Genomic DNA, 12,305 nt, shown 5'->3' with positions numbered 1-12,305 from the left:
TTCCTGGACTCAGCCCTTAACTGCCATTATCAAAAGCCCAAATACCAGGCTTTATGAGTTCTACTTAAAAATTTCAAAAAGGATATATGAGAGGTGGACCTTTGAAGAGATGGAACAGTCAGTGTTTCAAGAGGCCTCCTGGCAGCCACGCTTGAAGACCTTGTAAGCACGGGGCACATTGAGCTATGCCGCTCTATGGCCGACTTCCTGACACTTGCAGACGGCGGCATCCCCAGGCCTCCCCAGCCAGCTGTGTGGTTGGAGATCTCGAGGTCATTTTCACATCAGCTAAAGTGAGAGATACAGCATGTGAATGGCAGCCTGAAAGTCAGCTGAATTTTCTCCAGGATGGAATGAGAACACCTGACAGACCAGCCTCATTGGCCCTAACTCCGCACAAGGGTCACTCTGTGTAAAAGGATGAGTCGAATGACAATAAAGGCTAATGACAATATGCTAATCACTCTTGCAGAAGCAGGGAAACTGGAGGGCTTGATAACAAAGCCATTGGATAACAGAATCAGGGAAGAACATACTCTGACTTCAGAGAAATGGTGTAAATCTTTAAAAAGATGGAATAAAAGCAGACTAAACATAAGATCCTAATGGTTTTGCTCAGAGCATGCATACACACACACACACATGCACACACACATGCATGCATCCACATGTGTATGCATCTGTGAAGAAACGGGATGAAGGAAGCCTGACTTAGCAGCAACATGTGAAAAGGATGTGTCATTGTCTGTTCCCAAGAAGCTCAATTTGAGTCAGAAGTAGGCCAAAATTAATGAGACCTTCCACTATATGAATAGGGGTATAGATTCTAGAATAAAGGAGGTGATTAGTTCATTCTATTCTGTATAGCCCAATTTACTCCATAAGTATTAGGCCAATTTCTAGGTGCATAATTTAAGTGTTAAAGAAAAACTAACAGATTTAGAGGAAAGCTGAGCATGATAAAAGAACCTGAACTCACCAGACGTGAGGAAGTATACAGAGGCACTGAAGACATTTGACCTAGAGAAATCCTCAGCAAGGACTTAAGGATGGCCTTTTACTCCAAGTGGTTGTCATGTGGAAGAGGGCTTTGATTCGCCCCCTTTGGCCCCTAAGTAAATCTTGAACCAGTGAGTGAAAGGTAGAAGCACCCTGGCATTTGGGGGGCAAAAGGAAGAAGAACAACATTGGATATTTAGAATGGCCCAGTAAGGAATGGACTATGTGTTTCTGGTCACTGCAGGGGCCGGGTGATCATTCATCTATCCTGATGATTCAAATCTTAGATGGGTAATTGGTTCAAAGGAACATTAAAATCCTGTGCAACTAACTCTGAGGTCTTGGGATTCATGGGGATTTGCCCAAGGTCACAGAGCAAGCTGATAGCTGTGTAGCACCTGCGTTTCCTGCCTCCCTTTAAGCATTTCTGCCTCTGATGCCCAGTTTCCTCACCTCCATGATGATCACTCGAGCAGGGATGCCTAGGGATGACATCCTACCCATCCAGTCAGCCCTGTTTGTTTGGCCACCATCATGTGTAAAAAGATCTGAAATCGATGTCTATAGGAGGGCACACCAGTTCTGGCAGTAGCTGGCATGCCCCGAGGCCTGCCCTGACCATGAGGTCCCTGCACGTGTTCCAATCTCCTGCTTGGCCGCCAGGGCTTTGCTGCTTATGGACTTCTAACCTAGATTCAGGGCAGAGCAGGAAGAGGTGGTCCTGGACCAGAGCACATGAAGAAGGATTTGCGGCTCCTTCTTCTCTTAAAACTCCCAATGTGATGGACCCGAGGAAGGAGGGAAAGGAGCTTTTTTTTTTTTTTTTTAAGCATCTACAATATGCTGTGCATTTTTCTCACATGTCAATCCCATTTAATCCTCATAACAACTATATTAGTTTCCTAGAGCTGCTGTATGAATACCACAAACTGGGAGGCTTGGAACAGTAGAAATTTATTGTCTCACAGTTCTGGAGTCCAAAACCAAGTCCAAATCGAGCAGGGCCATGCCCCCTCTGAAGGTGATAGGGAGGGATCTGTTCCAGGCCTCTCTCCTAGCTTCTGGTGCCCTCAGATGGTCCTTGGCTTGTAGGTAACCATCTTCTCTTTATGTCTCCTTACTTATCTTCCTTCTTTGCACCTGTCTCTCTGTCCAAATTTCCTCCTTTTATAAGAACACCAGTCATGGGACTAATGATCTTGACTCGGTTAAATCTGCAAAGACCCTGCTTCCAAATAAGGTTATATTCTAAGGTACTAGAGGCTAGGCTTCAGCGTATCTTTTTGCTGATCCCTAACAATCCACCCTGTGGTTCCCCAAAATCTGTGTCCTTACCACACACGAAATACATCCACCACCATCCACCACATCCTCACAGATATCAACAACTCGTTGAGGAACAGGCCTAGGATCATAACGCTCCTACCTGGAAAGCAGACTTAAACTGCATCATTGCTGCCTCCAAATACCACCCTCTTTCCACTACACAGGGCTGCTGCTCTGGGGCACGCCTGCCAGGCACCAGGCACTGTGCTGGCCGCCTCCTGCCCTTTTCTCACGGCAGGCTGCTTGTCTGGCAGGACCCCAGACTGGGCACCAAGGGACACGGAGCTCCTGCTGTCCTCTGATGAGGACAAGGCTCAGCCCAATGGGTCTATCCCACGGCGTGGGCAGGCTGTGCAGGTAGGAGGAGGACTCCTGCCAGGGCGGTCCTGGAGAACACAGGCCAAGGGTGGAAATCGAGTGCTGGGGAGGTGCAGCGATGGCAGGTGGGAGAATGCAGCCCACTAGGGTCATTTTGGGAAAAGGAGTGTCACAGGCTGTTGCCTAAACTGCTGTGGAAAACCCAACGAGCGTGGCTGCCGTGCCATATCTGGCTGAGGGGCGAGGGGACCGCAGGACCCATTTACATTTACGAAGTAGCAGGGGAATCAGATGCTTAGCCAGGCACCAGCAGGCGGCAAACCAATGCCAACTGCTCACAGGGCATAATGCCTGGTCGTCCACTTCCCGGAAGGATGGAGATCCAGGCAGGAATGGGTCCCGGGCTGTAATCTTCGCAGATGGAAGCTTTCTTTGGGCATTAGGGGAGAACCAGTGGAGGGCACTGGGGAAGAAAGAGGCCCCTGAGCTGATGAGAAGAATACGGCTTTTGAAGTCATTAGACCCGGCTTGAAACCAGCCTGTGCCACTCGCAAGCTGCATGGCATTGGACAAATTGAGAAACCCTTCTGAGCCCCATTTTCCCGTGGGCTTGTTGTGAAGATTAAATAGACAGTATGTGTGAAGCATGTGACCCTGTGCAAGTTGCCGGGCTCAATAAAAATTGTTTTCGCCTCTATTTTTCCCTTCAAAGCTGAGCGGCCCTGGCCATCCTGGGGAATATTAAGGAGACCTGGGGAAGGAAATGGACCCTCCAGCCTCTCACCTAAAAGGGTGAATGTTTTCATCGCCCCTCCCCACCTCATGCTAACGATGCATTTTCTCCCTTCCAGAGGAGCTGAAGGAGAAGCTGACAGAGTACGTAGACAAGGTGAATGGCCAGAAGCCGGGCTTCATCAAGGTCGTGCGCCACAGCAAGCAGGAAGGCCTCATCCGCTCCAGAGTCAGCGGCTGGAGGGTGGCCACCGCCCCCGTAGTGGCACTCTTTGATGCCCATGTGGAGTTCAATGTGGGCTGGTAAGTGCCCATCAGGAGAGGAGGAGAAGTCCCAGTGTGGTCCAGGGCTTTGGCGCAAATGAGTGCAAAGCATGCTGGGATCTCAGTCCTAGTGCGGGAAAGGAGAGAATTCTTGAAACAGATGAGATCTGGATGTGTGACTGACATAGGCCACCAGGCTGGCCCTTCAGGGTGGGGGAGAGTCAGGGGCCAACAGGTCAATACAGAGTGTCTAAAGGGTATGGTGACATCAGGTGTGACTCTGGCTAGTGTCTTCCTCTAGGAGACGGGATCTGGGAGAGGGTAAATACTAAGGGCAAGGCTTAGAATTCCAGCCCAGCTCAGGACAGGGCTGCAACTGCTGGGCAAGGGACAGCTGGACCAGACATGAAGCAGACAGTGGTGAGAAGGGGCTAAGGTAGCTTGATGTTATCACGGGTGGCCTGGGCTCCCCCAAATGCCAACCCAGACGTAGCATAGAATCTCAGATTCTTCCTATTGGTGAAACTGTGTCTTAGAAAACCTTTCTTTCTCTGGTCAGGGCTGCTGAGGTGCTGTGTGGGGCAAGAGAAAAGGCATATGGACTCAGTGGCTGCAGCCAATCAGGGATAGGACATTGACATCCCTGCAGGGCCAGCGGGGGTGTGCTGTGGCTGGCCCACTGTGTGTGGCTTAGTAGAGACCCAGGGTGAGGAGGGCCCTTTAGCAGGAAGGAGCTGCCGGGCATGCATGCAGCATGACTACATTTGGGCATACTTTTATATAACAGGCCCAAATTAAGGCTGCAATGAAGCTGTTTTTTATAGTTGAAGTCCCTGCTTGCCATTTGTGACTATTTAAAAAACATTTTCACTGGATTTATGGCCAGAAGAGGAGAGGGACACTTACTATTTCAAGCTGATTTGAATAAACAATTACGCAACAAATGCATTATTAATAAGAAGCTCATCATTCCTGTCTGCAAACACTTTATGTACCTGGTGCCCATGGGGGCCTCCTGGCTGCCTGGAAGTCCTACCCCCCGCCTCTCCTTGGGCAGTGGAGGGCGTGTGGGATGGGGTGGAAGGACTGAAGCAGCATCAAGTAAGTTTCTTCTCACCTCCATGCTTCTGCCACTGTCATCTGCCTTTTCCTCCTGGTTGATACACTGAATTTTAGCAAAATCAAAGCCTGAGTTGAAAGCTTCCCATAGAACCTCAGATCTCCTCCTCTCTTCTTTCTTGGGTCTTGATTTTTTTTTTTTTTCTAGTAGAAAAAGTGAAAGCAACCAGACACAAGTATCTAAGGCACGAAGAATCTCTCAGCTCAGCCCCAGACAAGCTGCAGGAGTGCCCAGGCCTCTTGCCAACCCACAAGTCTAGGGAGAGGGGTGGAGGTTAAATAGGGACTCCTTCCCTGGGGGCAGAACAGCGCTCCTGGAGCAGATGGCCAGGCATTTTGTTCATTTTCCTGCAGGGGTGGGGGGAGGAAGGAGCTCTAGGGGTCGCCAGCTGGACACCTTGGAAGCAGTTACCGTCCTTCCCCTCCTCTTGCTCAGGGCTGAACCTGTGCTCACCCGCATAAAGGAGAACCGGAAGCGGATCATCTCCCCCTCCTTTGACAACATCAAATATGACAACTTTGAGATAGAAGAGTACCCGCTGGCTGCCCAGGGCTTTGACTGGGAGCTGTGGTGTCGTTACCTGAACCCCCCCAAGGCCTGGTGGAAGCTGGAGAATTCGACCGCCCCAATCAGGTAAAGCATCCTTCCCTGCAGCTCTCTCTGCCTTGTCTTCCAGGCAGGGACTCGCCTCCCAGCTCAACCTTGTTCCCCAAACTCCAACCCCACTGTGGGATGATGGGGTTGGGGGTGGGGCCAGAAGGGCCCTTCCCAAAGGGCCACAGATGAGCCCTTCCAAAAGGACTATGGCACCAGCATCCATTCAGAGGCTCAGAGTTATTCATTTGCACACATGGTGATGGGACACCCGCCGGGTACCAGCTGCGGTGCCGGGTGCTGGGGATCCAGAGGGATTAAGACTCAGTTCCTGGCCCCAAAAGCCTGAAGTCTAGTGAAAACAGACAAAATAATTGGAAGAACAAATTGTTGCCGGAGGAAACTGCATGGAAAGTGGGGAGAATCTTTTTCAGAGACTAACATTTACACTTGTTTTTAAGTGCATAGAGGAGATTGCCAGCTGGGGCGGGGACCTTCGTACGTGAAGAAGCAGAGTGAGTTTGTGGACACAGAGGAGGTTTAAAGGGACCTTTGGGAGGAGGACCATGAGGAGGCAGCCTCAGGCAATGAGGCTGGAGGGGCAGAGAGGCAAGACCAGACCTCACAGCGCCTTGTATGCCTTGCTGATATTCAAGTTAATCCTGTAGGACTCAGTCAAAAGTGGCTTCAAACTGCATTTTAAAGATTCCGAACTCTTTCTGCCTTTGCCCCTGCCTTCACAGACACCCAAATGACTCCACTGTGCAGCCTCTGTTCCATGGGTCAGGACTCCTGAAACAGCCACCCCACCAGCCCTTATTTCTGTCTGGTTAATCACAGATCAGGTGCCTTTATGCTCTCTGCAAAGTCCTGCTCGTTAAACACACAGATGGCACCAGAGGTGGCCTAGGGGACAATTCTTGGAATGAAAGAGGAGATTAGAAACTGATGTTGCTTTGTATTACATGAGGGAGAAAGATTATGAAAAATTTAATTGAAAGTGGGTGGTTAATATCTGAGATCACATCTTTCCTTGCCAGAAAACAAACCATAGTCCTATTTATAACAAGGTGAAAGAGAACCACATAGCTTTCCTGCAGTTACCCCTGTTACCCACCTGTTAGCCCCTGCCACAATTTTGTGTTGTTAAATATATGTTTGGAGGTCACTGTGTGCAAGGGTCTCTTACACACACAGTCTCATTTGCTCCTCATTATAACCTTTTGACAGCTCATTGGGTCATCCCTGTTTCACAAGATGAGGACAGCCCATAAGATGGACAAAGGAGAATGTCCCTGCCACACAGGCTGTGGGCAGTGGAGCCAGGATCCAAACCTAGGTTGGCTAGATTCCACATCTAGTTGTCATCCACATAGATTCCCACTGTTGAGCTCATAACTGCCACGATTGAATTCTGCCCCTAGGTGAGCTGAATGCTACTGGAAGGAAGTATACTGTCATACAAGGAGTGTTCTTGCAGAAGACTGCACTGACATTCGCTGCTTTGCTCTGCTCATCTTGAAATGTGTCAACCTGGTCATAGTAAACCTAATTCTAGGTCCTTGACAAAGAATAGGATCTCAAAGTTTTCATTACCTAACTTTTGTCAAAAACTTGGCTGAGAGAAAATTATATTCATGGAAGGTTTTTGGAAGAACAATACTGACTTAATCCTAGATGAATAGAACCTCATAGAAAACTGTGAGCTATACAAATATACCTTGCCCACTTTGGCTCCTATTTCCTTGGAGCTGTACATCAGTGCTTTGTCCATATGACGTAAGCTATCAAAAGAGCCCAGAGGTATCTTCTATTGCATTCTAAAGTGACGTTTTTGAGATGGTTGTTCACTATGTCCCAGAGTGACCTCTAAGAATACTGACATGAGAAATTTATTTCAAACTGACTGCTAGTCAAAGAAAATCTTATTATCCTCAAGGAATTAGTGTGATATTTTCACATGGGAGCAGTACTTCTTATTCCTAAGACATGTTTGTTCATTTTCACGTTGGCTTCCAGGAAGCTCAGTGTCAGTTTTGTGGGTCTACTTTAATTTTTTTATTTATTTATTTTTGAGAGAGAGACAGAAAGAGTGAGGGAGGGAGGGTCAGAGAGAGAGGGAGAGAATCCCAAGCAGGCTCTGCTGCCAGCACGGAACCCGATGTGGGGCTCGAACCCACAAACCGTGTGAGATCATGACCTGAGCCAAAACTAAGAGTCGGATGCTTAACCAACTGAGCCACTCAGGTGCCCCCCGTGGGTCTACTTTAAAACCTGTGAAGGAGGACCTAACACTGTACATGCATCCTGACTGGCTCCTAATTTGTTGTTAACTCTTGGTCTTTTCAGACATTTATGTATTTTGTATTTCAATGTATTGGACATTTTTTTCGTAAGCTCCTTCTGATCTTTTTTGGGAATGAGGTAAGGTAGAAATCAATAACACTTCCAGGCTGATTGGGTCCACTTCATACCCTAGCTAGTTAATAAGTAATAGACTGCCTGAGGTGGCCTGTTTTCATTCCACAGTGATTGTTTTAGATTCTGCTGTTTCCCTGAGTGGGTTTGGCCAAATGGGGAAGGCTCCTTCCTGCAGGTCTTGGAGCACCATGTGGAAATACTCAACATTTCAGGAACGTCAAGGAAAAGGTTGAGACCTCACTCTTGTTCACTCTTCTGGACTGATGTTTTTAAATCACCATGAATTCATGGAGGGGATTCTCCAGGCTTCTTGATTGTGCAAGTGCATCTTTTTTAATGATTTTTAAAGTAACAATTCTGTCCGACAAGTTTTCAAGGTTTTACATTATTTAATTTAATCCTTATGAGGTTCTAGTTGATTCTATTTCATGGATATGGAATCGGAGGCTCAGAGAGGCTAGGGAACTTTTCTCAGTGACACACAGCCAGGAGGGAATTCTTCCCATAGCACGCACCTCCAAGGCCAGGGTCAAAGCATCCTTCACTACAGCAGGATCTCCGCCTGCTTTAGGAGTAGTGGATTGAAGTAGATTGTCCTCCCTGGCTTCCTGTGGTCTGTGGAAGGTGAGCCCATCCAGAACAAAATGCTGTGATTTAAAAGGAGGGGGGCCAGGGACCCGAAGGCACCAGTCCCTGCCTGAGCAGCCTCCTGCATCAACACTGTCTAAAGAAATGGCCTGCAAAATAGCTGTTTCTCCACCTTGATGAGTTTCCAATTTCAAAGATGGGTCCATTTGCATGTGACTGACAGTTTTCTCATCACTGAGGATTCATCATTTCTCTTTCTCTTCCCCTCCAAATCCTTCAGCCACCAGCTGATAAGATGCTATATACAAGGGCTAGAAATGGTAGCAGTGTGCAGTGGAACAATTCAAAGTCATTTGTGTAAGCTAATGCTCTCAGCAGAGAGGCAGTCCACATGTGCTCATGCTGATTCTCCTAATACGAATCACTCCTAGCAAAGTCCTGTGCTTCAGTGAGTGCCTTTACACGGCCTATGAACCCTGAGCCCACATTGTCACTAAGGAAAGACCTTCCAGCTCCTGGACCAATTGGCTCAGGCCTAAGACCCAATTGCTGAGGCCTAAGACCCAGGCCATGTACTAAACCCTACCCGTTGGTTATCTCCCTCCAGTGTCCCACAGGCACCTTCAGATCTGTTTTCCCAGTAGGGAATGCTTCTTCCTTCTGAAGCCAGCTTCTCCATGGCCCACATCAATGGGTGGTCCCCACTCCACCATCATGCAAACCACAAAGCCAGCGGGCATCCAGAGTCCTCCCACCCTCCCTCCCTCCCTCTCTCTCTCTCTCTCTCTCTCTCTCTCACCCATTCACCTGTTTCTAAGTTCTGTTGATTTATATTAACATGTGTCCTTAAACTGTCTGTCCATTCCTGATATGCTGGTCAAGGGCCTCATCATTTCTCACAGGACATAGCAACAAGCTTCCCAACTGGATTCCTCAGTTTTCACCCAATCACCCCACAGCTGCTGCAGGATTCCTTTTAAAGCACAGATCTGTTTGTTCTCCATATTTAAGAGTCTGGGGTGGGTTTTTTTGTTTTTGGTTTTTCGGTGGGGTGGGGCTCTCTTTTTCTTTGTTCTTTTGTTTCTTAAATTCCATGTATGAGTGAAATCATATGGTATCTGTCTTTCTCTGGCTGACTTATTTGTGCTCCTACCAAAGTCGGATTAAAATTCCTCACTGACACTCCTCTACCTCCAGATAAAATGCAAATCATTTACTGTGCTGTCCAAGCCCCAGGTAATCTTTCTAAGTGAACCAAGGTTAACACGCAGGACCCAAGTTGGGGAAGGGTGAGGGAGGTAGCATGGGTACCCAGGTAGAAACAGAGACTGGTTGTGCAGCTCAGAGCTCAGGCATCGGGGAAGCTACAAAAGCAGACATGCAGCCTGGGCCCGCAGACTGAGTACTCGGTCTCTGGGCTAACACACCATGCAAGTGCCACGTGGAATGATGGCAGGCCCCAAGGTGGGGAGCTACCCACGGCCACCTTGGGGAAACAGCCTCTCTACAGCCTCTGGTGAAGGTGGGCGTGGGAGGGGCCCTCAGAGAACAAGGCCCACCCCAGCTCAGCAGCAAAAGAAGGAAGAGGAACAGATCCTTCTGGTAGGAAGGCACCACCGCTCTGACTCCTCTGGCAGCCCCTCTGCTAACTGCTGGCCCATCTCTCCTCACCCCTGTAGGAGCCCCGCCCTCATTGGCTGCTTTATTGTGGACCGGCAGTACTTCCAGGAGATCGGCTTACTGGACGAGGGCATGGAGGTCTACGGAGGCGAGAATGTCGAGCTGGGGATCAGGGTAAGCAAGGTTTCTCACCCAGAGAGCTTGGCTCAGCTCCCCAAAAGGTGAATGAGCCTAGGAGGTGGAGAAATGGGGCTCCAGGTTGCTGACTGTCTAGTCCTTAACCTTACTTCGTGTGTGTGATCAGGGCTGCTTGCGGACAGGATAGAGACACAAGAGGGGACCTATAGAATTTGCAGGAAGAAAAGGACTTCAGAAACTGCTTTGGCTAGGGCCGGGGACATGGGAGAATAGAGCTCCCAACTATGGGAACAACCTCTTTGTTAAAACCAAACATAGGCTCCTCAGGGCTGAGCAGAAGTGTGCTCCAGGAAGAGACCTGCACGCATCGAGGGGTGGCTGTATCAGAGTGACCCTTAGAGTCACCTCCCCTTGGAATTTCTCACTCTCATATTCTCTGCCTCCTCCACAGCATTCCAGAGAACTTTCCTAAAGACTTTACCAAGAGAGAGCTCCAGGGAAATAAAACTCGTGGGCTATAAAGAGCAAAACACAGCCAGGCTCACTCCATTCTGTTTTCTGATGTCACCATGTGCTGGTCAGACACTCAGACCTATTCAGACCACTCTTCAGAGGTAGCCACCATCCTTCCCCGAAATAGAAGGTCTTTTGCAGCTATTGACACATGGTGTGAATGCACAATAGGCATCATTTTAATTTCTCATCCCATGGGAATATTTCCTAGGCTCTGGCTCTTTTTCCTGGGCCCATGAAAAGATAACTCCAAAATGATACCTCCCCCATCATGTCTGAGGGACACATTCGGTGCCCTGGTGGTTGGCAAGAATTTAATAATGGAGACAATGAAGGATCTCATCCTAGAGGGAAGCCCACCTTTCTGTCTAGGCCGTGGTCCTACCCTCACAAAAGAAAAACAATATTCAAGCTGTGACTTATCCCTACAGTGGTCCCCATTGTCCTCTCCATGGGCATTGTAATTGAAGCAGCCTGACACATCCATGTGGGACAGCCCTTGGAGAGGACCTTGTATCTGCTGGAGTTCATGGCCATCATCCAAGATATTCCTCATCACTGCCAGCTCTCCACACAAACCACCCCAGCATCCAGCTCTTTCCTACTAATGACCCACTCTTGGCCTTGTGGCTTCAGTGTCTGTATTTCCAGTTCTCAGTCAGGACTCCAGCTTGGACACACCCTCCTCTTACCTCTAACTTCCTTAGTCCTCCCACCCCACTGGGCAAGTCATCTGACCCTGAACAGACCTTGCCCTGCCCTGAAGGGAGACTAGGCATCTCTGCTGAGCATCTCACAACATCTACAATGGTCTGACCAGCACTGTGTGGGCTTGACTTACTGCCCAGCCTTAATCCTAAGGCTCTGACGACTGGCAGCAGGAGCAGCCTATCTGCAGCTGAGCTTAGAAAACACTTCTAGACACTTGAATTCACTGAAATCCAGAGAGATTGCTTTGAAGGCAGTCAAAATGCATGGGCTTCGTAGGGAGCTAATATATTCATAGAGGACAGCACCTGCGTTATCACCTTCCCTCCTCCAGCTCTCCCTACATCAGTCGTTTATTCACCATTTGTGTCCTCACCATCTCAGTTCCGCACCACTCCTAAATAAATGGTCGTCCCCAAACATACTATTTTTCACAAGGAGCTGCTGCCAGGAATTGGCGGAGCAGGTGGGGCCCCCTCCAGTAAGTGTGCTCTCTGGGTAGAGATGCTTGAGGACTCAGAGAGGAAGTAGATGTGTGAGGTCTTCCCAGAGACTGAGCTCACACGTATGTGGGACAGTCATGGGGTGGTGGGAGACTTCTGGCTTTTCCTCGCCCAGATTATAAAGCTGTTCTGGAGTGTGGGCTTGGGTGAGGCTTTCAAAAAGTGTTTAAATTATGGGGGTTTGTGTTCAGGGTGTAAAACGTTGCCTGGCTTTTCTTCTTCTCTGTCTCTTCCCTCCCACGTGACAGAGACAAAATGTCATTGTAGTTGAAGGAAAGGTGTTTTTAAAAGCACGGACTGGGGGCGCCTGGGTGGCTCAGTCGGTTAAGCGTCCGACTTCACCTCGGGTCACAATCTCACGGTTCGTGAGTTCGAGCCCCGCGTCGGGCTCTGTGCTGACAGCTCAGAGCCTGGAGCCTGTTTCAGATTCTGTGTCTCCCTCTCTCTGACCCTCCCCTGTT

General features: G+C 48.9%; 1 protein-coding gene across 6 annotated transcripts in view; it reads left to right on the top strand.

Annotated features, from left to right (window-relative positions):
* Positions 1 to 12,305, top strand: part of GALNT18 (polypeptide N-acetylgalactosaminyltransferase 18) — a 354,140-nt gene that overhangs the window by 248,612 nt on the left and 93,223 nt on the right. For all 6 annotated transcript variants that reach the window (XR_007144870.1, XR_007144869.1, XM_047823538.1 and 3 more), the window contains 3 exons: positions 3,495 to 3,678; positions 5,195 to 5,392; positions 10,042 to 10,156. Coding sequence is in view for 4 of the 6 variants with exons in the window: in XM_047823538.1 (XP_047679494.1) it covers positions 3,495 to 3,678; positions 5,195 to 5,392; positions 10,042 to 10,156 (497 nt within the window). In the remaining 2 variants the exon portion in view is untranslated. The remainder of the gene's footprint in view (positions 1 to 3,494; positions 3,679 to 5,194; positions 5,393 to 10,041; positions 10,157 to 12,305) is intronic.

Source organism: Prionailurus viverrinus, chromosome D1 (assembly GCF_022837055.1).
Source record: "Prionailurus viverrinus isolate Anna chromosome D1, UM_Priviv_1.0, whole genome shotgun sequence".
In the NCBI taxonomy this organism is placed as follows: Eukaryota; Metazoa; Chordata; class Mammalia; order Carnivora; family Felidae; genus Prionailurus; species Prionailurus viverrinus.
This window is presented reverse-complemented; position numbering and strand designations above follow the sequence as displayed.